The sequence below is a fragment of the Musa acuminata genome, chromosome BXJ2-3, assembly GCF_036884655.1.
Source record: "Musa acuminata AAA Group cultivar baxijiao chromosome BXJ2-3, Cavendish_Baxijiao_AAA, whole genome shotgun sequence".
Taxonomy (NCBI): Eukaryota; Viridiplantae; Streptophyta; class Magnoliopsida; order Zingiberales; family Musaceae; genus Musa; species Musa acuminata.
Window position 1 is genome coordinate 8,919,109 of NC_088340.1, and position 27,850 is coordinate 8,946,958.

The 27,850-nt window shown below is 43.0% G+C and overlaps 1 protein-coding gene and 1 pseudogene across 2 annotated transcripts; one reads left to right on the forward strand and one right to left on the reverse strand.

Annotated features, from left to right (window-relative positions):
• The first annotated feature begins 477 nt into the window (after positions 1-477).
• Positions 478-3,642, forward strand: LOC135607250 (subtilisin-like protease SBT3.8). 2 transcript variants are annotated; one of them, XM_065098922.1, is made up of 9 exons: positions 478-696; positions 794-891; positions 1,120-1,281; positions 1,362-1,972; positions 2,052-2,116; positions 2,216-2,476; positions 2,558-2,681; positions 2,926-3,097; positions 3,173-3,642. In XM_065098922.1, exons 1-9 carry the CDS (start codon positions 497-499, stop codon positions 3,457-3,459), a joined length of 1,980 nt encoding a protein of 659 aa, XP_064954994.1. In that variant the 5' UTR covers positions 478-496; the 3' UTR covers positions 3,460-3,642. The 2 variants fall into 2 exon arrangements, with proteins under 2 accessions (XP_064954994.1, XP_064954995.1); XM_065098923.1 differs by having other exon boundaries at positions 2,055-2,116.
• Positions 3,643-8,465: 4,823 nt separating this feature from the next.
• LOC135607251 (transketolase, chloroplastic-like) lies at positions 8,466-27,493 on the reverse strand (annotated as a pseudogene).
• Positions 27,494-27,850: the final 357 nt, after the last annotated feature.

Below are 27,850 nucleotides of genomic sequence, written 5' to 3' on the forward strand. Positions count from 1 at the left end.
GATATTATGCTAACATGTGAAACTCAATTTTGAGATCTATCAGTTTGTATAATATTACACTAACGAATCTTGATATATTATAATAAATGAACTTCCAACTTGCATTGACCTATCACACAGTGAAAAGTGTTTGCCATTTATAAATATTTTTTATTATTTATTTCTTTAAAATCATAATCAATTTCTCTATATTCAGGCCATGCAATAATAGTATCAATGACTCTTTTATTATTGGAGTCATCAATTTCCAGATCTACAAGTAAAACATATTATAATCATGTCTACATGTGTATGTCACGGGTAATTAACGTAGCCCCAAAGATATCTTACAACTGTGCAAGCAATTTTATTATTCTTGTTTGACTTTGACCAGTGGTTCCTATCACGTGGCAGCCCCATCACCTTCGTCTTTAGCTTGGTAGCTTATAATAGCGCCCACCGTACGGATGCTGCCGCTCCATAGCCGAAGATGGCCTCCCTTCCAATTCTATCCTCCATGTCTCTGGGAATCTTTCTTCTCGTTTGGAGCTACTTCCAATGGGTAAAACTCGGAGATAACCCATCAACCAAGGCGAGTGTCTCTGTGCCCTCTTCTACTGCGAAGCTGTACATTGTGGATCTTGGAGAAAGACAATACGAAGATCCACAGCTTGTGACTGCTTCCCACCATGATATGCTGTCTTCCGTACTGGGGAGGTAAATGTTCTCCGTCACGCGTCGCCGCCCTTCCTATTCTCTAAGCTTTCCTTTGTGCGCTAAGGTTGGTTGGTCGGTGCACTTTGTGTCGTTTCAGCAAGGAAAAGGCTCGCGATTCAATTGTTTACAGCTACAAACATTGCTTCTCGGGCTTTGCGGCCACACTCACGCCATCTCAAGCACACCAAATTTCAGGTCCTTAGCATGCATTCTCGCAGCAAATCATAAGAGCTAGATAATAACTTTTAGTATTATGGGTAACCTTGAAATCGAGATCATGAAGCATTGATATCAAGCTTTCAAAAGCTTCTATTATTGGCCATTGAGATATGATCTATCGGTAGAGAAAAAAGCAAAGCACTAATCTGTATGATATGCATAGTTACAGTAATAATTCCATTTGTACTGTCGTTTCGGTGTTAGAATTGGCGGAGGTGATTAGTGTCAGTCCAAGCCGCACTTTTCCTCTGCATACCACACGAAGCTGGGACTACCTCGGCCTACGGTCTGGCCATCAGCAACCCACAGGACTACTTGAGAAAGGCAAGGAAGGCGATGGCATCATCATCGGAGTTGTCGACACAGGTAATTAAGCATCATCTGTTCAGTACTGATCGCCTAATTATATATCATTGAGCATGTCAATGGGACTTTTTCTTTCATAGGCATCTGGCCGGAATCGAGAAGCTTCAACGACGACGGTTATGGCCCCGTCCCATCCCGTTGGAAAGGAAAGTGTGAAGCAGGTCAAAACTTCACCGTCAACCACTGCAACCGCAAGATCATCGGTGCAAGATACTACAGTAAAGACGTCGACCCGTCTGAGGTCGCGCGAGACTACGACTCCCCCCGTGACGCCAATGGCCATGGAACACACACCGCTTCCACCGCAGCAGGTTCTCTGGTAAGCGATGTAAACTTCCACGGTCTCGGTGCCGGTACAGCAAGAGGAGGCGCTCCTCGTGCGCGGCTAGCAATCTACAAGGTGTGCTGGGGATCAGGAATATGCGGGGAAGCCGACGTACTACAAGCCATAGATGACGCGGTGGATAACGGGGTGGACATCTTGTCACTGTCGATCGGTGGGTACGGTCATTTTCCGGCGTCACTAGGCGCGGTAAGGAAGGGGATAACGGTGGTCTTCTCTGGGGGCAACGATGGCCCGGTTCCTCAAACAATCAACAACGCGGTGCCATGGGTCATCACGGTGGCTGCCAGCACTATCGATCGCTCATTTCCGACCGACATAATCCTTGGAAACGGACGAACTCTGGTGGTACGTACGAGCCGTGTATCTCTTACCAGATATTGATCAACTTGAAACTTATAATCTTCATCAATCAATGTGCTAACAGAAGGGACAATCAATGTGCTACGCGTCCAGTGATCCAGGATACAAAGAACTTGTACCTTTTGGCAGGTAACGACTGCCTATTACTGTTGTCTTCTTTGCCTTGGATCTCTTTTCACACGTCTAAGAAGAGGGCAAACAGTAACATGTACATGTAATCCGTTGTAGTTGCTCAGTGGTGCCTCAATATCTCTCGCAATTAGCAGACAAGATTGTGCTATGCTTTGATCGTGCATTTGCTGCCGCCGTCGATGCTGCCGGTGAGACCTCCCAGTTGCTAGCGAGATTGTCGCAAGCCGGAGCAAGGGGAGCTATTATTGCACGATTCCCGCGCAGCATCCTCCCAGACTGCAGCGGCATTGCATGCGTCCTCGTGGATTATGATGTAGGCGGACAGATAGCCAACTATGCCAACGTGGAAACTGCAAGGTCTGTTTCCTTGATTTCCATTCTGATCCCCACCCGCGCCGTGCAGTTAATTTGGGAATCTGACCACGGATAGATTGACAGTGGGAGAATCCCCGTGGCGCATGTGAGCCCTGCATCCAACATCGTCGGGAGCCAAGTGATGTCGCCGAGGGTGGCAGCTTTCTCCGCAAGAGGGCCGCATACAAGCTATCCGGACTTAGTGAAGGTATGTATGCAGCTATAGTTGTGTCTCTGTTCATGATAATTATGAAGTCTCCTATAATAGATTGCAAAACGGACCCCTCCCACATCTAAAACTTTGAGAAGTAAAATCATCCTCTGCTTGAAAGCAATGATAAAACCAACCGTAAATCCTCTGATAAGCACAAGACGCTGTTGAGGGTCGATCGTAGCTCCACTGGAAAATGGAAAAACAGAGCACTGAGCTCATCCTTTTACCTTCTCCTCAGCCTGACATCACAGCTCCGGGAGTCAATATCTTGGCGGCAGTGAGAGATTGGTATCAATTTATGTCAGGAACTTCAATGGCTTGTCCTCATGTATCTGGAATTGCAGCTCTTCTCAAAGTAGTGCATCCCGATTGGTCTCCAGCTGCCATCAAATCAGCACTTGTCACCACCTGTGGGTAGATATATCTTTTATCCGCTCATTTGCCATCGTTGACTCTGACATATGTATGTATGCCTCCGTCTCAAGCATATACAACCGACGAACGCGGCTTCCCAGTAGAAGCGGAAGCGATTCCTCGGAAGCTGGCCGATGCTTTCGACTATGGCGGAGGTCACATCGATCCTAATAAAGCCGCAGATCCTGGACTTGTTTATGATATCCATCCGGATGATTACTGCAACTACTTCCCGTGCACAAACCGTGCCTTGAGTCTGCCCTCGGACGACGTTCCCGGCCTCGGGACATCCGGAGTGGATAACAAACGTATGTATGACTTGAACCTGCCCTCCGTCTCCATTCCGAAGGAGATATAGATATTAAACGAAGAATATAGAAAGATAGAAATTGTAGAAGAAACTATGAAATGTATAAGATATAATTGCCTAATACATTTTGATAGTGAGCTCTTGATAACCATTTATACAGGAGGTTATACACATTCATCATGGAGGATTTTTCTCAACTGCTGAGAGATTTCCTCAACTGTCTTGAGGAAATCTTATCTGCTTCTCAACTGCCTTGAGAAAATCTTATCTGCTTATCATGCCCCCGCAAGATTGAGCTTCCATCAAGGATGCCGATCTTCGACCGATGAGATAAAAATAGTTTACGGGCGAGAGGCTTTGTGAGTGAGTCGGCTAGTTAATCTCCTGTATGTACGTGAGAAACTCGGAGTTGATGTCTGACAACTTGATCTCGCACAAAATGGAAGTCAATGGCTATGTGTTTCATGCGGGAATGGAACACTGGATTGGCACATAAATAAGTAGCTCCAATATTATCACAATATATTGTAGGAATAACCGTGGAGTTGACGTTGAGTTCCTTGAGCAAATTTGTGACCCAATTGAGTTCAGCAGCGGCGGTGGCGACGACACGGTATTCAGCTTCAGTTGTAGATCGTGCAACCGTCTTTTGTTTTTTAGAACTCCAACTGATTGGAGTAGCTCCAAGGAAGACAATGTATCCGGACGTAGATGTTCTATCATCAAAGTTCCCTGCCCAATCAGCATCAGCAAAGGCATGGAGATGGAGTGAAGTATTTTTGCGAAGAAAAATGCCATGATTAAGAGTCCCTTTAAGATACCGCAAAATTCGTTTGACCGCAGACCAATGCGTAGTAGATGGTCGATGCATGAATTACGATAACTTATTGACGGCAAATGAAATATCTGGACGGGTGAGAGCCAAGGACTTGTCGATATTGAGTCGAATCTGTAGCAGGACTTCCATCACATAATTTAAGTGATTCACTGGTAGAAAGAGAAGTTGTAACCTCTTTCGCATCTTGCATGTTTGCCTTTGATAATAAATCTTGAATATACTTTCTTTGTGATAGGAAGAGACATGAAGATGTAAATGTTGCTTCCACTACCAGAAAGTAGCTTAAAGTTCCTAGATCTTTGAGGGAGAATCGATCGGCCAAGTGCTTTAGAAATGCTTGAGTCTTCAAAGGATCATTTTCTGTGACAATAATATCATCCACATATACTAAAAGATATATTATGCTTCCATTGTGCTGGCAAATGAATAACGAGGTATCAGACTTTGAATTGATGAAGCCAATTGAGGTTAAAAACGAGCCAAGCTCATTATACCAAGCCCGTGGAGCTTGACGAAGTCCATAAATAGCTTTTTGAAGTTTGCAGACATGCCTCGGATATTGAGGATGAACGAAACCAGGAGGTTGTTGCATAAAGACATCTTCAGTAAGTGACCCCTGTAAAAAGGCATTGTTAACATCCAATTGTCGTATGTGCCAGCCCTTTGAGATAGCCAAACTCAGGATAAGACAGATTGTTGTGGGTTTAACAACGGGACTAAATGTCTCTGTGAAGTCGACACCAGGTCGTTGATGAAACCCTTTGGCGACTAGACGTGCTTTGTATCTGGCAACGGATCCGTCTGGGTTCCGTTTAATTCGAAAGACCCATTTACACCCGATGATATTTTGTGTGTGATGAAAGGGTACTAAGGTCCATGTAGAGTTATGGAGGAGAGCATCATATTCGTCACACATGGCTTTACGCCAGTGAGAAGATTTTTGAGCTTGAGTGATTGTAGTGGGTTCACTGGCCTCAATGGAGGAATTTGTTATGGCATGTAACTCAAGGACTTGACGTGATTTGAAAATACCACTTTTGGAGCGTGTTGTCATTGGATGTCTAAGGGGGGTGGAAGTGGTAGATTGTGTTGGTGGTATAGCCGAGGGCGAGTCACTGTCATGGACCGGGCCAACCGTCGGCACAACAATATCACTAGATCTAGGAGAAGGTAAAGCCAGTGGCAATGTTGCCAAGGGTATGACTTCATTAATAGGGGAAACTTGTGAGGAAGGGAGTGGAGGAATAGAGGGAGTGAGAAGCTGTTGAATTGGAGTAATAGTAATATGTGAATCTTGAGAGTAAGGACTGGATGGTGTCATTGGAGGTTCGTGTGATGAGATCGGAGGGATATTCCAGTGATGTATGTTTATCGGAGTAGTTTGCATGGTAGGATTATTTTGAAAAGGAAAGACAGACTCCTCAAAGATAACATGACGTGATATAAAGACCTTTTTAGTTTGGGGTTCATAGCATCGAAAAGCATTATGTTCAAGAGAGTAGCCTATAAAAGTGCAAGGCTTAGATCGTGGTGTTAGCTTATGTGACGCATAGGGACGGAGCCATGGATAACATAAACAGCCAAAAACTCTGAGTTTATGAAGGTTTGAAAGTTTGTGGAATAATTTTTCAAATGGTGACTGGTATTGTAAGTCTGGAGTGAGCATACGATTAATGAGATAAACTGCAGTTTGAAAAGCTACTGACAAAAAGATGGTGGCATGGATGCTTGATGTAGAAGGGAGAGACCAGTTTCAACGATATGCCGATGTGGGGTGACTTGAGGTGTTGTATACCACAAGCAGAGAGACAGGATGTGAGGGCTTGATCTAGGCAAACTGCTATGATACCATAATAGATATTAAACGAAGAAGATAGAAAGATAGAAATTGTAGAAGAAACTATGAAATGTATAAGATATAATTGCCTAATACATTTTGATAGTGAGCTCTTGATAGCCATTTATACACACTCAGTAGGGAAGTTATAGACATTCAGCATGGAAGATTTTTCTCAACTGCTGAGAGATTTCCTCAACTGTCTTGAGGAAATCTTATCTGCTTCTCAACTGCAGACACCTGTGACGGTCGGGAGGACCGTTACTAATGTGGGCGACAAGAAATCAAGTACAAGGTAGTAGTGCGTTCTCCACCAGGTGTTAAGATGGTTGTGGAGCCGTCCGTTCTGGAGTTCAAGGCTTCGACGCAGAAGCTCCTTTAAGGTGACCTTCAGGTCGCTTCACAAGGTGCAAGGTGGCTTCACTTTCGGAAGCTTGACTTGGGTGGATGATGGTGGGAAGCATACCGTCAGGATTCCGATCGCTGTTCGGGTGATCATCGTAGATTCCTTTTCTGACACCTCCTAGAGTCCAAGTTATAAGCTCTGGCCTGAGCATTCGAGACATGAAGTAATAATGGAGCCGAGTTATATGTTTCTGTAGCAGTAAGTTCAGTGTTAAGATGTCTCGAGGAATAAAAGGATATCTGTTTCGTTGCTCGTGCGTATGATGATGAGTATAAATCATCATAAATTTATCATTAAGTTCAGTGCTAATCAAAATTTATTATAAATAAATATTTTATTAAAATAAATATTTTTTTATTCATTTAATATATACTTTTCATGTATTTCAATTCATAACGGAGCTAACAATATTTTTAAAATATAAAATATAAATAAATATATTTCATAATAAAAATATAAATATAGCTAATGAGCATAAATCATTGTAGTACTATCATTAACTTTTCATAAATGAGCATAAATATAACAAAGGGTTTGTAAATATAAATATAGTATAATTATATATGTTTGAACATAATTCGTGGTAGTATGAATAGCATATTATTTAATTATCTAAAAACGTCATGATTCATCCATCTATAATTCATAACACAAATCTAATTAATGAGATTACAAGAGAATTTAAAATCATACCTAATATAGTTTTGTTAGACTTATCGAATCCATTTGGTATCAAAACAGAAACTCGATAATTCCTCTTATTTTTCTTCTTTTTCGTTTTCTCTTTTCTTTCAATTCTCTCACTGTTCTTTCTCTCCTGCTTGCACGAATCCCTTTCTTTTTTTTTTTATTTCCCTTCTCATCCTCTGTTTCTTCGATCTCACACCCCATCCTGGATTGCTTTTTTTCTCTCTCATCTTCCTTCCCTTCTATTCTTCTTCTTCTTCCCTTGTTATCTATTTCTTCTCCTTTTTTTTTTCTTCTTCTTTCTTCCCCGACCCTGTTCTCACCGATGCCTCCCTGTCTTCTCTCTTTCTCTTCCTCTTCTCTCTCTCCTTTCTCCCTTTCTCTTTATATTCCTTCCCTCCTCCCTTTCACTCTTCTCCGATCCCCTCTCTGTTTCCCTCTCTCTCTCTCTCCCACACGCTCCAGTACCACCGCAGCCTCTGTTTTACCCGATCGAGAGAGAGAGAGCGAGAGGCGGTGGGAAGCTATGGGGTGTTTAACCAACTAACCAACCAACGCCGCCGCTGCCGTGTTTTGCAATTTAAGGTCCTCAGAAAAAATTAGTGATTTACAAAAAGACTATCCAAGGAGGTGCTTATGCCGACATAATTGTGCAAGCTCACAGTAGCACTTCCATAAAATGTGTCTCTCCTTCTTCAGGGTGGTTGGCAGTTCATCTTCATGAGGTGGTCGCACCTTCAGGAAGAGGTTCTATTGGCGTTGATCGGGATCTGGATCGATTGGCTACTCTCCTTCGTACACTGGATGACGATTCCTGGGTGGTTGGCAGCTCACCTTCGTGCACTGGATGACGATTCCCAGGTGGTTGACTGCGTTTTCCTACAAAAATGGCACTTGTCGGGATCACTCGACGAAGCCTCTCCGACGAGCAAGTCAATGGAGTGATCTATTGATTTTTCTCTCCCTTTTTTCCTCCCCCCCTCCTTGGGATCGATCGGGGGTATTTATATCTATGTGCAAGAGTTGGTTGCACCTCGGTTCGACGTGGCCGTTGATTCTCGCGAGGGCCAGATAACCCCTTTGATGAGATGACGTCGGGGTGCTTGAGCGGCGTTAGACGACATTCTCCCAAAAGTAGACGACATCGCCCCAAGCTCTTGAGTGGTCAGGTTGCATAGTTACACAGTTGAAACTTGACGTGTTGTGCACCCCATGATTCTGGTGGCGTACGGTGAGACGATATTTGTTAGTGATTCGGCCAAAATATGTCCTATCACACTAAATCTAAATTCTCCTTGTGATCACTGACAGAGCTTACCTCACAGAGATTTGGCTGCTGCAACAATACTCTCTGCTGTTATGCCAAACTCCTTGTATATTCTCCCAGCAGGGGCACTTGCTCCAAACCGGTCAATCCCGATCGCCTTTGCTTCCGACATACTTCTCCCATCCAAGCGTGACCACTGCTTCGATACTAATCCTTGCATTGACAGCAGCGGGTAAGACACTCTCCTCGTATTCATCTGGTTGCTCATCCAACAACTCCCAGCAAACAAGAGATACCACACGTACTGTTTTGCCCTCCTTCCTTAGCTCATCTGCGGCCTTCGCTGCAATCTCCAATTCTGAACCCGTGCCGATCAAAATCACATCTGGTTTGTTACCAGTAGAATTATCAGAAATGATATATCCTCCCTTCTCAACACCTTCAATTGATGTTCCTGGAAGTTGAGGAAGCTTCGGTCTATTCCTGTTGAGCACCGCAACCTTGTAGGCCCCAGCAGTCTCATTCCCATCAGCAGGCCTGAGTATCAGAATGTTGGGCATGGCTCGGAAGCTTCTCGAATGCTCAATTGGCTAATGGGTAGGGCCATCTTCCCCAAGACCAATTGAATCATGTGTCATCACATAGATGACTCCTGCCGCATGTTAGAACTAAAATTCAGGGAAGTTGTTCTTGAGTTTGAAACAATACTCCTTATTTATACATGTTAATGTTAAAAAGAATAATTTTTCTCAATCGAGAAAAAATTTTCTTAACAGATTTATGATATTTTCATGTAGTTGAGGAGATCTTAGCTATTGTTAAGACTATTATTAAGGAATATCTTGATTGTTATCATGTTTCCGCAAGACGGTGCTCCTGTCAAGGATACTGATCTTGGACTGATGTGACGAAAATGATTTGTGGGTGAGAGGCTTCGTGAGTATATCTACTAGTTGATTAATCGTATATACGTGAGAAACACGTAGTTGATGTCTAACAACTTATTCTCGCACAAAGTGAAAGTCGATGACTATATGTTTCATATGTTAGTAGAATACTGGCCAATTGATGCCAAAAACGAGCCAAGTTCGGTATACCAAGCTCTTAAAGCTTGACGAAGACCATAAATAACTTTTTGTAGTTTACAAACATATTTTGGATATTGAGGGTGGATGAAGCTAGGAGTTGCTGCACGAAGACATCATTAGTTAGGGTCCCCTATAAAAAGGCATTGTTAACATCGTGTTATCGTAAATGCTAGCCTTGTGAGATGACCAAACTCAGAATAAGTCAGAGTTATTTATGAAGTCAACATTGTGGGTTTAACATGACTAAATGTCTTTGTGAAGTCAACATTAGGATGTTGATGAAACCCTTTGGCCACTAAACGCGCTTTATATCTGGCAACAGATCCATCTGGGTTCCGTTTAATTCGAAAGACCTACTTACACCTGATGATATTTTGTGTGGGATAAGAGGGTATAAGGGTCCATGTAAAATTATGAAGGAGGGCATCATATTCTTCACATGTGGATTTATGCTAGTATGAAGATTTTTGAGCTTGAGTAATTATGGTAGGTTTAGTGGTCTCTGACGAGGATGTTGTGATGGTATGTAGGTCAAGGACTAGTCATGGTTTAAAGACACCACTTTTGGAGCATATTATCATTGGATGTTTAGGGGCTATAGGGTGTGTTATAGGTACGGGCAGTAGAGAGACACTAACACGAGTTAGGGTAGGCTGGGGTACTTCAGTGTCATTGGTCTTAGGAGAGGATAAAGGTGGTGGTTGTGTTTCCGAGGGCATGCCTTCAGTCATAGATGAACCTTATGAAGAAGGGAAAGGTGTAACAGAGGGGGGGTGAGGAGCTGTTGAACCGGGAGGAGATAGTGTGGATCCTGAGGAGAATGATTGGATGGTACTATAGGAGACTCGGTTGACAGGATTGATGACGTACTCCAGTGATGTATATGTGATGGAGTAGGTCGCATAGTAGGAGACTCAAGGTTTTGAAACGAAAAGGTAGTCTCTATAAAAATAACATGACGGGACGTAAAAACTTTTTGAGATTGAGGTTTATAGCATCGAAATACATTATATTCAAGAGAGTATCCAATGAAAATGCAATGATTAGATTTTTGATGTTATCTTATATGAGGCATAGGGACGGAGCCATGGATAACATAAACATCCAAACACTTTGAGTTTTTGAAGGTTTTGGGATTTATGAACTAGTTTTTCAAATAGTGACTCATACTTGAGGACTGAAGTGAGCATACGATTAATGAGGTAGACGACAGCTTAAAATGCTGTAGTCCAAAAGATTGTTGGCATAGAGGCTTGGTGTAGGAGTGTGAAACCAGTTTCAATTATATGTCGATATTTACATTCAGTAGAGCCAACAACTTGAGTAGTATGTGAGGGTGACTTGAGGTGTTGTATACCATAAGCAAAGAGGCAAGATGTGAGGGCTTGATATTCACCTCCACCATCGGAGTAAACAATTTTAATTTTAGACTGAAGGAAGTTCTTGAACATTCTTTGAAAGTTGGTAAAGATTGTTAAAACTTCATATTTATGGTAAAGAGAGTATAACTATGTGTACTTGGTGAAATACTTTTTGAAAATAATATAAAATCTAAATTTGTCAAAGGAAATGATTGGAGCAAGACTCCAAAAATCAGTGTAAATAACCTCAAAAGATTTAGAGCAGGATACGAAGGATATTCCAAAGGGGAGTCTATAACTTTTATTACTTAAACAAGCATCACAATGAGTTATAATGTTATTGAATTTAAGCATAGGAAAAAAATAATATAAAAGTAATTTTTGTTGGATAAAAGATGAGGGAAGATCAAGATGGCGATGCCATATATCAATTGGAGCTGCAACATAAGAGTAGACAGCGGATTGGGTGATTTGAGGAACTAATGATCACTCATAAATATTATCCTACTCTGACCTCGGATCAAAAACGCCCCGTACTTAAATCCTTAACGAGACTGAGATCCTCGTGGCAGCTCTCATGTAGTCCGTGAAAACAAAGAAAGTAGCACAGTAAGGAGAAAACTAGCGCTGTGACGGGCAATGCCGTTGCAGATGGCACCCATCCCATGTTCCCTAACCCCGAAACGAACATTCCGCTCCTCTGGTGTGCCCTTTTGGAAGTTACCAAACATCTTCAACAATGTCATGTTGGAGGATGCAAGGTCCGCACTACGACCAAGAAGCCCAGGTAGTACTTTTGCAAGTGCATTCATGTTCTACTGCAATAAATTTCTAGTTGCATGTGCAGGACTTTCAGGAATATACGTCTGGAAAAGAAGCAAAGAAGTTATTTTCTAGTGTAATCCATCTCACAACGTGAATGTAACTGTAATAACAGATATTGTAAGAAGAACGAAAGGTGTTGTTGGGTTGACAGCTCAAAGTGGGTTCAGTCCATGGTGAGCTTTATCAATCCACAGTTCACACCCCCTCTTAACCTAACCCTAAATCAATATAAGGGGGGTGTGGTGGCTATGTTTTTATAAGAAGATGACTGTATTTTTTGCACAGAAAAGGACAGCAACGTGGTGATCTTCGCAGCAGCAAAGAGGAGAAGAAAAAGACAGAAAAACAAGAGAAAGAAAGGAAAGAAAACAAGGACAATGCAGAGAGACTGTTCTCTATCATCTAGCAGTGTTATCATCTCAGGTTAGATCAAATCTACAGTAGACCCTTGCTGTGATTACTTAGAGAAGTTTTAGATATCGTAGACAGTAACTTGATCCTTGTATCTTAGTTGTTCTCTTGTGATTATTGCTAGGGTTTAGGACAAGAGATTGAGATTTATATATTCATTATTCTCATAGTGGATTATCTCTAGTTTGCCCCATGGTTTTTACCCTTCACATTGGAGGGGTTTTCCACGTATATCTTGGTGTTCTATTTTATTATGATTTCATTTAATTTCGTTGTATATCATGGTCTGCTAGTATTTGTTCATATACAAAAGTTATTCTGCTTTATATCCCAATCAACTAGTATCAGAGTAAAAGTTTTGGTGATTTAATTTTTGTATTTGAACATGGAGGCCAATAATGTTTCTCGCATGATTAGTTTAAATGGAAATAATTAGATGATATGGAAACCAAGAATAGAAGATCTCTTGTATTACAAAGATTTGTATGGACCTTTGCAGGGGGATAGTGCAAAACTCACAACTATGACAGATGATGAGTGGAAGAGGTTAGATCGAAAAACAATTGGGTTTATTCGACAGTGGCTTGATGGTAGTGTCTTTCACCATATTTTTACTGAAATTTTTGTATATTCTTTTTGGAAAAAATTGAAAAGTTTCTATGAAAGAAAAATAACTGGCAACAAAGCTTTTTTATCAGAAAACTTGTGAACCTAAAATATAGAGAGGGTGCTTTTATTGCTGAGCATTTGAATGAAATGCAAAGTATTACTAACCAATTATCCTCTATGAAAATATCTCTTGATGATGAGTTGTAGGCATTGTTACTTCTCAATTCATTACCAAAAAGTTAGGAGACACTGGTGGTTTCCCTAAGTAATTCTGCGTCAGATGGTGTTATCACTATGAGTCAAGTAACAAGCAGTTTGTTGAATGAAGAGTTGAGAAGAAAGAGTTCAACAACATCTCAGAATGATTCACAGGCACTTATCTAAGAGAACAGAGGAAGGTCAAAGTCTAGAAGTAGTTTACGCATGAGTAGGAGCAAGTCAAGATCAAGAAAATATATTTTTGCTATAACTGTGGTGAGAAAGGACATTAAGCAGATTTCATAGAGGGCAATGGAAGCTCAGTAAGGATTTTCTTGTGATAGCTAATAGAAAGAAATGTCATACTTTGTACAGGTTGCAGGCTAAAGCTTATGGTGAGCAGTTAAATGCTACAGAAAAAGACTTCAGCATGGAGTTGTGGCATAGGCGACTAGGACACATGAGCGAGAAGGGGCTGCAAGCTCTTTCCAAGAGAGAGGTATTACCATACCTCAGAGGTATATATCTGAACCATTGTATTGATTGTTTGGCAGGTAAACAACATAGAATTTCATTTGCTAGTCCTGCTTTGTCTAGAAAAATGCATGCCTTAGTCCGTGTTTATACAGATGTATATGGTCATTTAAGGACAAAAACTCCTGGTGGATCTATTGATATTCTTGGTATAAGTGGTGCACTTTATTTTGTCACTTTTATAGATGATTTTTCTAGAAAAGTTTGGGCCTATGCTTTGAAAAACAAAGATCAGGTTATTAATGTCTTCAAAGAGTTTCATGCCAGGGTTGAAAGGGAGACAGAAAGGCAATTTAAATGCATAAGATCAGATAATGGTGGTGAGTATATAGGATTATTTAATGATTATTGCATATCACATGGGATCCAACATGAGATGACAGTTCCTGGTACACCTCAGCATAATGCAATTACAGAGAGGATGAACCGCACCATCATGGAAAAGATTAGATGTATGCTTTCATAGGCCAAGCTACCCAAAATGTTTTGGGATGAGGCTTTAAGGACTGCAATTGATGTAATCAACTTATCACTATGTACAACCCTAGATGGTGATGTTGCAGAGCATGTATGGTCAGGGAAAGATGTTTTCTACAGGCATTTGATAGTGTTTGGTTGTCGTACATTTGCACATATTCTAGACAATGAGAGGTCCAAGCTGGATGATAAGTCTAAAAAATATATTTTTCTTAGCTACTCACATGATTATTTTGGTTACAGACTTTGGGATCTAGAAAAGCAGAAGGTATTTAGAAGAAGAGATGTAGTTTTCTTTGAGGATCAAACTTTTGAAGATTTGAAGAAGAAGACACCAACCAATATTTCTGTAGAAGGATTAGCAGATTGTGACCCAATTACTCCTCCAGTATATCAAGGTGATGGGGGAGATGTGCAGGAAGATAATGTAGAGCTTGATGTTGATCTACCTACAGGACATGTTTGTTGGGAAATCATGGGGGGCGACATCATATGCGCAGCGGAAGAACAAGAAAACAAAAATCCCCGATTCCCAAAAAGATGTTCGTCGTCGTGCGAAGATTGGTGCGCAAAATCCGCAAAACACAAAACTACGTATAGAGATTGTGTTACCTAGGGAGATCGTATATCCCTGTTTCCTTGCAGATCCTCAGGAGAGGGTGAAGGAGGTCAAGCGTCCTCCTCTCTAGCGGTGATCCACACAGCAGGGTTACGACGACGCTCCTCAAAACTCCAGGCCTACTCTGAGGTGGAGAGGGAGAGGAGAATAGGAAGGGCAAGCAAAGACTCTAGCCTATGAGGCTGTGAATCCCTCCTATTTATAGAGATCCCGTGTCAAAACCCTAATGGGTCCTTTCCCTAGTGGGTATTGGATCTGCATCCAATAAGACAAGGGCTCCGTCGGATATCTCATATCCGAACCTCTACTCATCGCAATGCCTACCATATGTGTGTGACCCTCTAGGCCCAATATCGAGCTGGCCGTGAGTCATACCTGTCAGAACTCCTTCTAACTAAGTGAATTATTATCTCTATAATAATTCACTCGACTCATCGACTACGGAAGTACTAGGCCACTACGCCGTAGTCCCCAGACGATACAGGGGAATCCAATCCATTGGACCTGTCTGTCCTCAGTTACCATGTACCTATAGTCCCTCATCCATCTAATATCCCAGAGACCGTATATCGAGCATGGTGCTGTCAGACCCATACGGTTTCTACTTGAGTCTCGCTCTAATCGGATTCTCCCGGAGAACTCTTTCTCTCTCAACTCGAATGACCCTGGCCAGGGATTTGTCTGAGCAAGAACACATGGGATATTCCTCTCATGATACCGAGAGTGGATGATCCTCTATCGACACTCAATAGCCCTCGTAAGGTCGACTACCACTCCCAATGACCAGCTGTACTAGATCTGGGAACAGCCAAACCTATAAGTCTGGTATCAAAGAGTGGAGCACTCATACAGGACATCCTTGGTGTCTCAAGTCTAAGAACCAGATACACCACTAGGACTACGGAATCGTTGTCTGACAATAAGGCATCATCAACCATCCAGCATTCCGTAAGCGGATCAATCAGTGAACTCATTCTCCAATGAGCACCTGTACTGTATCCCTAGTGTCCCTACACGAGCAGCTATGAGACCAGCTGCATCCATCATATGGACGGGTATACAGCACACCAGTCTATCCGGTTATCACGATGTCCCTCTCGAGTAACCTATGACCGGGATTATTTAGGATATGTGTTTAAAGGTGAATCGATCTCATTATCGTGATCTCATCACGATCCGATTCCCATTGCACAAATCCAAGGACATCACAATACATATGCATTTATGCAATAGTTATAAAGTGATATACGCCAAAAAATATAATAAGCAAAAAGATTCTGTATCAAGTCACACGTGCCATCACTCACGTGATTGGCTTGCTGGGCACTTATGACTAGCAATCTCCCACTTGACCTAAAGCCAATCACCTATGTGTCTGATCCCCATCAGACCCCTGTGACACTCAAAGACAATCTGAGACAATGGCTTTGTTAGTGGATCTGCAATGTTATCTTCGGATGGAACTCTTTCCACTGCTACATCTCCTCGGGTCACGATATCTCTGATAAGGTGGAACCTCCTCAGAACATGCTTAGATTTCTGATGAGACCTAGGTTCCTTCGCTTGAGCAATTGCCCCGTTGTTGTCGCAATATAGGGAAATCGGCTCCTCACTATCCGGCACGACTCCCAAATCTGTGATGAACTTCTTCAACCAGACTCCCTCCTTTGCTGCATCTGATGCAGCAATGTACTCCGCCTCTGTGGTCGAGTCAGCAGTGGTATCTTGCTTGGAACTCTTCCAGCACACTGCTCCTCCATTCAAGGTGTACACATACCCTGAATTCGACTTGCTATCATCGACATCAGACTGAAAACTTGAGTCAGTGTAGCCTTCAACCTTAAGGCTATTACCTCCATATACTAGTAAAAGATCCTTAGTCCTTCTCAAGTACTTAAGGATACACTTTACTGCTTTCCAGTGCTCCAAGCCTGGATCCGCCTGATACCTGCTCGTGACACTCAGAGCATGCGCTATATCAGGCCTAGTACATAGCATGACATACATGATAGACCCTATTGCTGAGGCATAAGGTATCATATCCATGTTCGCCCTTTCTTCTGGAGTCTTTGGGGATATACTCGTAGAAAGCGATATCCCATGTCTCATCGGTATGAGACCTCTTTTGAAATTTTCCATGCCAAACCTTTTGACAATAGTTTCTATGTACCTGGACTGGGACAAGCCAAGCATCCTTTTGGATCTATCTCTATAGATTCTAATCCCCAAGATATAAGATGCTTCTCCTAAGTCCTTCATGGAGAAGTGTCTAGATAACCAAGCCTTTATTGTGGATAGCATTCCTATGTCATTCCCAATGATGAGGATGTCATCCACATATAACACCAAAAAGCTAATAGCGCTCCCACTTACCTTTCTGTATACACAAGGCTCATCTTCGTTCTTAACGAAGTCATAAGATCTGATTGCCTCATCAAATCTTATGTTCCAACTTCGGGAAGCTTGCTTTAGTCCATAAATGGATCTAAGCAACCTACACACCTTATCTGGGCAGTTCTTGGACACGAATCCCTCAGGTTGCATCATATACACCTCCTCCTCCAGGTTCCCGTTGAGGAATGCGGTTTTCACATCCATCTGCCAGATCTCATAATCATAGTGTGCTGCAATAGCCAATAGAATTCTGATGGATTTTAGCATTGCTACGGGTGAGAAAGTTTCATCGTAGTCAACACCTTGCCTTTGACGATACCCCTTAGCCACTAGCCTTGCTTTATAGGTCTCTACCTTTCCATCTACTCCGATCTTTTTCTTAAAGATCCACTTGCAACCGATGGGTACAATACCTTCGGGTGCATTAACTAGGTTCCAAACCTTATTGGAGTACATAGAATCCATCTCAGAATTCATGGATTCTTGCCACTTCCCGGAGTCTATACTCATAATAGCCTCCTCGTAGATCTGAGGATCAATATCCTCAGCATCCTCTCCTCTAATATGTCCCACATATCTCTCAGGAGGATGAGATACTCTATCAGACCTGCGTAAAGTTGAAACTTGTGTATTAGATACCTGAACAGACTCGGGCTGTAGAGTGGTGCTTGAGCTTGGTTCTCCAACCTCGCTCAATTCTATCATTCTCCCACTGTCTCCGTCAAGAATGTGTTCCTTCTCAAGGAACACTGCTCTCTTAGCTACAAAGACCTTTTGGTCCTCGAGATGATAGAAGTAATACCCACAAGTTTCCTTGGGGTATCCCACAAATTTACATCGCCCTGTCCTTGATTCTAACTTATCGGGGTTGTGTCTTTTAACATGGGCAGAGCAGCCCCAAATCTTAACTACTTTAAGATCAGGCTTCTTCCCTTTCCATATCTCATATGGTGTAGACACCACCGACTTAGTTGGAACTCTGTTCAGAAGGTAAGCTGCGGTTTCTAGGGCATATCCCCAGAATGAGATGGGTAGGTCAGCGAAACTCATCATGGACCGTACCATATCTAATAATGTACGATTTCTCCTTTCAGAGACACCATTGAGCTGAGGTGTATAAGGAGGTGTCCATTGGGATAATATCCCATGGTCCTTGAGGAAGTGAGTAAACTCTGTACTTAAGTACTCACCTCCTCGATCTGATCGAAGAGTTTTGATACTCTTTCCAGTCTGATTCTCCACCTCATTCTTATACTCTCTGAATTTCTCAAAGGCCTCGGACTTGTACTTCATTAAGTACACATATCCATACCTTGAGAAATCATCAGTAAATGTAATGAAGTAGGAGTAACCTCCAATGGCATGAGTTGACATGGGTCCACATACATCACTATGTATGAGTTCCAACAACTCAGTGGCTCTCTCTCCAGTTCCACTAAATGGAGAGTTGGTCAGTTTTCCACGAATGCAAGGCTCACAAGTTGCATATGACACATAGTCGAATGGATCTAGATATCCATCATTTAGCAACTTTTGAATCCTTCTTTCATGGATGTGACCTAGCCTACAATGCCACAGGTATGCACTGTTCAACTCATCTCGTTTCCTTTTGGACATATTTATATTCATGATATGTGGAGTGGTGTCTAACATAAATAAACCATTATGCAATGTTCCTTTCGTGATGATTTTATCATCTAATAATATCGAACAACCATTGTTCTCAAAAACAAATTTATATCCACTAACTGTTAAACGTGAAATGGAGATAATGTTTTTGATAATAGAAGGAACAAAATAACATGCATCTAATGCAATAAAAGCTCCACTATGCAGATGTAGGGTGACCTCGCCAACAGCTAAAACAGCAACTTTTGCTCCATTACCCATCTTGAGGTCCATCTCGCTTCTCTCTAGTCTCCTAGGCCTTGTCAGAACCTGCAACGAATTACATATATGATAAGCACTACCGGTATCTAATACCCATGTGTTATCATAAGAGTCTGACAAATGGAGACCGATCATGAATGTACCTGAAGCTTCATCAAGCTTTTGTTTCGCCCTTTCTGCAAGGTACTCTTTGCAGTTTCTCTTCCAGTGCCCATCTTTACCACAGTGGAAGCACTGGCCTTTGTCCTTTGTTGGGTCTTTCTTAGCAACCTTTGCTTTACCTTGTTTGCCCTTGCCCTTTCCCTTCTTAAGGGACCTTTCTGCTTTCCTTTTCTTTCTGGTCTCACCAGTGTAGAGAACTGGCTTCTCTTTCTTAATAGTACTCTCTGCCTCCCTCAACATATTGAGGAGCTCTGGGAGAGTCACCTCAAGCTTGTTCATATTAAAGTTCATTATGAACTGTGAAAAGGAATCTGGTAGGGACTGAAGCACAATGTCCACACACAAGTTATCCTCTAGGACCATTCCTAGACCTGTGAGTTTCTCTATCCACTCAATCATCTTTAGGACATGGTTCTGAACCGGTGTCCCCTCAGTCATCCTAGCGCGGAAAAGGCTCTTGGATATCTCATATCGTTGAGTCCTTCCCTGTTCCTCAAACAATTTACGGACATGTAGGAGAATGGATCTGGCATCCATCTTTTCATGTTGTCTCTGTAACTCTGGAGTCATAGAGCCCAACATATAGCACTGAGCAAGAGTGGAGTCATCAATGTACTTCACGTAGCGAGCGATCTCATCCTCGCTTGCCCCTTCTTCGGGCGTAGGCATCACTGTATCAAGGACGTACACGATTTTCTCCGCTGTGAGAACAATTCTCAAGTTACGGAGCCAATCCGTATAATTTGGACCAGTGAGGCGGTTGACATCAAGTATGCCACGTAAGGGATTTGAAAGCGACATTTTCTGAAAATAAAGATGTAGCAAAAATGAATAATATGCAGATTTTGCAAGAAATAAACTATCAAGATATGGACTTCTATCTTAATATGCTCCCACTATTTTACTAACGAGTCACGCGACACCCTCAGCACGTGAAACGGAAGTCTCCGGCAGACTTCTAGTGGGGATCAGGATCCAATCAGCGTCTTAGTGTAACCTCGAGGGACTCGACCAATCACACTAAGCCTAAAAGGTAGACAACTCTTGCCGATCACAACTCCTTGTGATTCCCGTCCTGTTCGGCCTCCGAATCACCATGGCCTCGAGGGACTCGACCAACCATGATGCTCGGTTAAGTCAACACTTTCGTTACAAGATGAGTCTGATTTGATGATATACCCTCGAGGGACTCGACCAAGCATATCATGCCCTCAGGTCACCGGTGACATCTCTATGTCGTAAGCAAGATAGCGAATCGCGATATAGGTGAGTCTCGAGGGACTCGACCAACTCAACCTACACCGGGATTCGGTTCCTACTCATAACGATGGAAGGCCACGTGGGTCAATCTAATTGCCTCACGTTTACCGACTTAATATTATCGAGAGATGTTTCTATGATTTGGTCTCCTATTATGACATGTCACACATGTACATATTTAATATATATCTACATCGCATGCAAATATATATACATATCTAGTATGTGTATAAGCAATCACACCAGATGATCATGGACCACAACCTAATATGATTAGGCCCGAGCCAGTAGGCCTAATCACTCACATCAAGATCTATGTGTGCAACGGTGCATCTCCATGCCTTGTGATCGTCCATCTCGTCCTCGTTGGTTCCGTTATGGCTTCCACGCTCCCGCTGCGCCTCCTCATGTGATTACAACTTAATCATAGGCACGCAGGCCCGACAATAAACGAGAAATATAATGGAGGTTCGCAGACCTCAATAATAATAATCACAAGTACACACATCACACGGTCCATGATCATCCGTCCACTCATCATACATCACATGTATAAATAATCGTCATTATGTAGGACTACTAGATAATAAAAATAATAATCAACTAAACCTTTTAATTAATTAATATTTTCTGAAATCAGGGATATATAGGGAATTTCTCAATTCCTAAGGGTATTTTCGTAATTTGGACAAAAGACAGAAACTGGAATTTCTCAAATTCCGATGGGCAAAACTGTCTTTTGCGCAGAAAACCCTAATACCCTTTCCCCTTTTCGCTGCTGCGCCGCCGCCGCCGCCACCCTGCTGGCGGCGGCCTGTGCGGCGAGGGCGAGGGCACTGCCCTCGCCTGCAGGTGGCACGCCCGCTGGGGTCGCTGCCGCTGCAGGTGGGCGCCCCCGCGGGCGCCGCCGCCTTCGCGGGCGGTTCTGCCCGCGAGTCAGCGCCCGCAGGTGGTGCTGTCTCGCTGGCGGCCGCCCCTGCGGGGTTTTTGCCCGTGGGAGCAGCGGCCACAGGCGCCGCTGCCCTGCGGTGCCTCAGCCCGCGCTGCTGCCCCGCGGCGCCTCTGCCCGCGGGCTTAGTGGCCGCAGGCGCTTCTACCGAGCGGGCTCCCAGCCCCGCCGGCCGCAAGCCTGCTGCAAGCAGATCGCCGGCCGGCTACTGCAGGCACAGCGCTTGCGCATGCGCCGGCGCTGTGCTGCCTGGCTGCGGCTGCGGCTGGCTGCAGGCATGCAGATCGAGGGCAGCAACTGTTGCTGCCCTTCCTTGCTTTTGCGTCAACGATTTTGACGTCAATATTCTTCCTAAACACAACACACGCAGTTCAAAAACCAATCATTCGCACGAACAACCTGGCTCTGATACCACTGTTGGGAAATCATGGGGGGCGACATCATATGCGCAGCGGAAGAACAAGAAAACAAAAATCCCCGATTCCCAAAAAGATGTTCGTCGTCGTGCGAAGATTGGTGCGCAAAATCCGCAAAACACAAAACTGCGTATAGAGATTGTGTTACCTAGGGAGATCGTATATCCCTATTTCCTTGCAGATCCTCAGGAGAGGGTGAAGGAGGTCAAGCGTCCTCCTCTCTAGCGGTGATCCACACAGCAGGGTTGCGACGACGCTCCTCAAAACTCCAGGCCTACTCTGAGGTGGAGAGGGAGAGGAGAATAGGAAGGGCAAGCAAAGACTCTAGCCTATGAGGCTGTGAATCCCTCCTATTTATAGAGATCCCGTGTCAAAACCCTAATGGGTCCTTTCCCTAGTGGGTATTGGATCTGCATCCAATAAGACAAGGGCTCCGTCGGATATCTCATATCCGAACCTCTACTCATCGCAATGCCTACCATATGTGTGTGACCCTCTAGGCCCAATATCGAGCTGGCCGTGAGTCATACCTGTCAGAACTCCTTCTAACTAAGTGAATTATTATCTCTGTAATAATTCACTCGACTCATCGACTACGGAAGTACTAGGCCACTACGCCGTAGTCCCCAGACGATACAGGGGAATCCAATCCATTGGACCTGTCTGTCCTCAGTTACCATGTACCTATAGTCCCTCATCCATCTAATATCCCAGAGACCGTATATCGAGCATGGTGCTGTCAGACCCATACGGTTTCTACTTGAGTCTCGCTCTAATCGGATTCTCCCGGAGAACTCTTTCTCTCTCAACTCGAATGACCCTGGCCAGGGATTTGTCTGAGCAAGAACACATGGGATATTCCTCTCATGATACCGAGAGTGGATGATCCTCTATCGACACTCAATAGCCCTCGTAAGGTCGACTACCACTCCCAATGACCAGCTGTACTAGATCTGGGAACAGCCAAACCTATAAGTCTGGTATCAAAGAGTGGAGCACTCATACAGGACATCCTTGGTGTCTCAAGTCTAAGAACCAGATACACCACTAGGACTACGGAATCGTTGTCTGACAATAAGGCATCATCAACCATCCAGCATTCCGTAAGCGGATCAATCAGTGAACTCATTCTCCAATGAGCACCTGTACTGTATCCCTAGTGTCCCTACACGAGCAGCTATGAGACCAGCTGCATCCATCATATGGACGGGTATACAGCACACCAGTCTATCCGGTTATCACGATGTCCCTCTCGAGTAACCTATGACCGGGATTATTTAGGATATGTGTTTAAAGGTGAATCGATCTCATTATCGTGATCTCATCACGATCCGATTCCCATTGCACAAATCCAAGGACATCACAATACATATGCATTTATGCAATAGTTATAAAGTGATATACGCCAAAAAATATAATAAGCAAAAAGATTCTGTATCAAGTCACACGTGCCATCACTCACGTGATTGGCTTGCTGGGCACTTATGACTAGCAATGTTGAGCAAGAAAAAGTTGGAGAGCAACTTCCTTCAGAACCTCAGTTGAGAAGATCTTTTAGACAACGTCAACCTTCCATAAGGTACTCTACAGATAAGTATGTGATGCTTACTGATGCAGGTGAACCAGAGAATTACCAGGAAGCAGTTGAAAGTGACTAGAAAGAGAAGTGGTTAGTTGCTATGCAGGAAGAAATGGATGCTCTTCAGAAGAACCACACTTATGATTTGGTGCTACTACCAAATGGAATAATGGCCTTGAAGAACAAGTGGGTTTTCAGGTTGAAGACTCAAGAATATTGTTCTCAACTAAAGTACAAAGCTAGATTGGTTATGAAAGGCTTTGGTCAAAAGAAAGGTATTGACTCTGAAGAGATTTTTTCTCGCTCTTGGTATTGCTACTAGCTAGGATTTCGAGGTTGAACAGTTAGATGTGAAGACAACTTTTCTTTATGGGGATTTGGAGGAGAAAATTTATATGGAGCAACCAGAAGGCTTCAAAGTCAAAGGTAAAGAGAACTTTGTCTGCAAATTGAAGAAAAGTTTGTATGGGCTAAAGTAAGCTCTAAGACAGTGGTACAGAAAGTTTGATTCATTTATGATAGAAAATTGATACAAAAGAACGACTTCAAATCATTGTATGTATATTAAATGTTTTGGTGGGGATTTTATTATTCTCTTACTTTATATTGATGACATGTTTATTCTTGGTAAAGATATGTCTAAAATTGACAGATTGAAGAAAGAGCTGAGTGAGTCTTTTGCAATGAACGACATGGGGCCAGCAAAGCAAATACTAGGTCTGTAGATTTCCCATGATAGGAAAAATAAGAAGATTCGGTTGTCATAGGAGAAATACATCGAGAAGGTATTGGAAAGATTCAGTATGAGCAATACAAAACCAATTGGTTCTCCTCTTGCAGGTCACTTCAAGTTGTGGTCAGAACAAAGTCCGTTAAGTGATGAGGAGAAGGAGAAAATGCAAAAGGTTTCTTATGCTTCAGCAGTTGGAAGTTTAATGTATGCAATGGTACATATGAGGTCAGACATCGCATATGCAGTTGGTGTTACTAGCAGATTTCTTGCAAATCTAGGCAAAGAGCACTAGGTAGCAGTGAAGTTGATTTTTAGATATCTCACAAGGAGCTCTAAAGTTTGTTTAAGCTGGTTACACAGTTGCAGATATGGCAAGAGATATAGATATGATGAAGTTTACTTCAGGTTATGTACTTACTTTTGCAGGGGGAGCTGTGTCATGGCAATCTAGGTTGCAAAGGTGTATTGCTCTCATCACCACAGAAACAGAATATATTGCTACTATAGAGGTATGCAAAGAAATGTTACTGATGAAAGAATTCTTACAAGAATTAGGGCTGAAACAGGAAAATTATGTGGTGTGTTGTGACAGCCAAAGTGCCATCTATTTGTGTAAGAATCCAATGTTTCATTCCAAGTCAAAGCATACAGATGTCAGATACCACTGGATTCGAAATGTATTTAAAGAGAAGTAGTTGCAGCTTCAGAAAATTTACACAGATGACAACGGAGTAGACATATTGACAAAGACTTTACCAAAAGAAAGACAAGAGATATGTCGATAGCTGGTCGGCATGGCTTCATATTGAGAAGTCATAGGATAGCCTCCCTTATGGGTTGAAGGGGGAGGTTGTTGAGCTGATAGTCCAAAGTGAGTTTAGCCCATGGTGGGCTTTATCAGCTCACAGTCCACACTCCATCTTAACATAACCCTAGATCAATATAAGGGGGGTGTGGTGGCTGCATTTTTATAAGAAGGTGGCTGCATTTTTTGGGCAGAAAAGGGCAGCAACTTGGTGATCTTCGCAGTAGCAAAGAGGAGAAGAAAAAGGCAAAAAATAAGAGAAAAAAAGGAAAGAAAATAAGGACAACGCAGAGAGACTGTTCTCAATCATCTAGCATTGTTCTCATCTCAGGTTATATCAAATCTATAGTAGACTCTTGCTGTGATTGCTTAAGGAGGTTTTAGATATAGTGGACAGTGACGTGATCATTGTATCCCAGTTGTTCTCTTGTGATTGTTGCTAGGGTTTAGGGCAAGAGATTGATATTTGTATATTCATTATTCTCATAGTGGATTATCTCTAGTTTTCTATGTGATTTTTACCCTTTATATTGGAGAGGTTTTTCACGTATATCTTGGTGTGATATTTGATTGTGATTTCATTTAATTTCACTGTATATCATGATCTATTAGTATTTAATTCCACTGTGATATTTGATTGTGATTTTATATCTCCATGGTCAATAAAAGTGGTCACCGAAAGTGCTTTCTCCCATCCAGCAGGCCTCATGATATGATAGCTTTCAGCTCTCTGCAGCATCATCCTTGTACTTCTCTTCATACTCCGCAAATCTGGCATTCCACTCAGCTTCAATAGCAGCACCCTCAGGGACATGGCGGCTCCAGTGACTGAAGCATAAAACCAGTGCATATATTCACATAACAAAAAAAATATTATTTTTATTCGACAATTATAGTAGGAATTACATAGTTGCTGACCTCTTCACATCCTCAGGCACATAGAAAGGTTCGTACGGCCATTCGAGACTTTGCCTAGTTGCATCAACTTCCTTGGCACCCAATGCACTTCCATGTACGCTGTATGTGTTTGCCTTGTTTGGTGATCCACATCCAATGGTCGTAGTGACCTGCAAGAATTCAGTATTTCGTCAAAATTCTGACACCCCGAAAGCAAATGCAACCAGTTGACCATGTCCTTGGTGCCCAAAAAGCAATTCTGGAAACAAACCTTGATAAGAGTCGGTTTGTCTTTCACTGCCTTTGCTTCCTTAATGGCAGCACGAATATCATCATACCCGGTGTTTCCATTCTTCACCCAGATGGTATGCCATCCGAGAGCCTCAAAACGATCAATAACATCTTCTGTAAATGCAATCTCTGTGTCACCATCAATGGAGATGTGGTTGCATCGTAAAAAGCGATAAGTTTCCCTAGAACCCAGTGCTCAGCAAGAGAACAAGTTTCGTTTGCGATGCCCTCCATTTGGCAACCATCCCCAAGCATCACATATCTACACCATCAAAATCAAGCTAGTCTTATGCACAAAATGCAGCACACAAATATGAGGAAGATAGAATTGGGTAATCGTTACGTGTAATGGTCAATAATCTCATTGTCAGGCTTATTGAAACGGGCAGCTAGGTGTCGCTCAGCGAGTGCCAAACCAACAGCATTAGCAACACCTTGACCGAGCGGACCTGCAACATTTTGTGACAATTAATTGAATCGTAAAATGATATAGAATCGAACCAGTAGTGACTTCAATTCCTGGTGACTCGAAGTTCTCAGGATGACCAGGAGTTTTGCTTCCCCATTAACGGAATTGCTTCAAGTCTTCCATCTAAAATCAGATTACAATCATCAAAACTACTTCAGTCTGATACAAATCAAAGCATGACCACTGAAACCACTGAACACTGAGCTCTCATTCACATAATCAAGGTGATGAAATGCAAGATTTCAATTATATCTAGGAAGCTGCAACCCATGGAGTGTAGTGCACTAATATCAGCTTTTCACGACAGGCCATAGCTAAATAGATTGGTTAACATAGAGATGCCTGAATGAACCGTTCAAATGAGAAGTTCTCCCACTTTAGAAACTCTATAACTCCAACAAAATAAACATAGATATCCCCACGATTAAGAACAAAGAAAAAGTTAGATGGACTACCATATCTATCAAATTCTCTTCCTGTTAGGCTGAGAAATATGTCAAGAAGCAGAAGACTTCGCGACAGAATAGATCAAGAAATCTAAGATTTAGCCACGCAAAAGCGGCCAAACAGAACTTCTCATAAACCACAGATAAGATCAAAGTATATGGGTAAAAGAAGAAGAAGAACGATCCAAATCTCTGAAGATAAAGATGACAAAAGTAAGATCACCATCAAGTTCCCAATATTCTTGGTAATATCATCGTCGAATCTGGAAATAACTCTCGGGACAGATCGAAGGCCGTACCTTGACGCTATCGTAGCCAGCAAGATGGAGCAGGGCGCATTGGAGCATGCATCCATGGCCGGCGGAGAGCACAAACCGGTCGCGGTAGAACCAGTAGGGGTTCTCGGGGTTGTAATTCATGACCTCGTCGTACAAGATGTGGCCCATGGGCGCGCACCCCATGGGGAGGCCCGGGTGGCCTGAGTTGGCCTTCTCGACGGCGTCGATGGCGAGGAACCGGATGGTGTTGACGGACTTCTCCACGAGGGCATCCGTGGCGGCGGCCTCGAGGGTCTCCACCGCAGCGGCCCTGGCGGGCGCAGCGCGGCGAGAGGAGCAGGGCTTGGGCGGTCGGCGAGAGGTAACGACTGCCGATTACTGGTGTCTTCTTTGCCTTGTATCTCTTTCACACGTCTAAGAAGAGGGCAAACAGTAACGTGAAAATGTAATCCGTTGTAGTTGATCAGTGGTGCCTCAATATCTCACGCTCTTAGCAGACAATATTGTGTTATGTTTTGATCGTGCATTTGCTGCCGCCGTCGCTGCTGCCGGTTAGACCTCCCAGTTGTTAGCGGGATTGACGCAAGCCGGAGCAAGGGGAGCTATTATTGCACGATTCCCGCGCAGCATCCTCCCAGACTGCAGCGGCATCGCATGCGTCCTCGTGGATTATGATGCAGGCGCACAGATAGCCAACTATGACAAGGTGGAAA

Excerpts from the sequence above, each read along its gene's own strand:
- LOC135607250 (XM_065098922.1), top strand. The coding sequence starts at position 497 with ATGTCTCTGGGAATCTTTCTTCTCGTTTGGAGCTACTTCCAATGGGTA. Across the intron at positions 697-793 it reads CTGTCTTCCGTACTGGGGAG|CAAGGAAAAGGCTCGCGATT; the intron begins GTAAATGTTCTC and ends GTGTCGTTTCAG. Across the intron at positions 1,282-1,361 it reads CATCGGAGTTGTCGACACAG|GCATCTGGCCGGAATCGAGA; the intron begins GTAATTAAGCAT and ends TTTCTTTCATAG.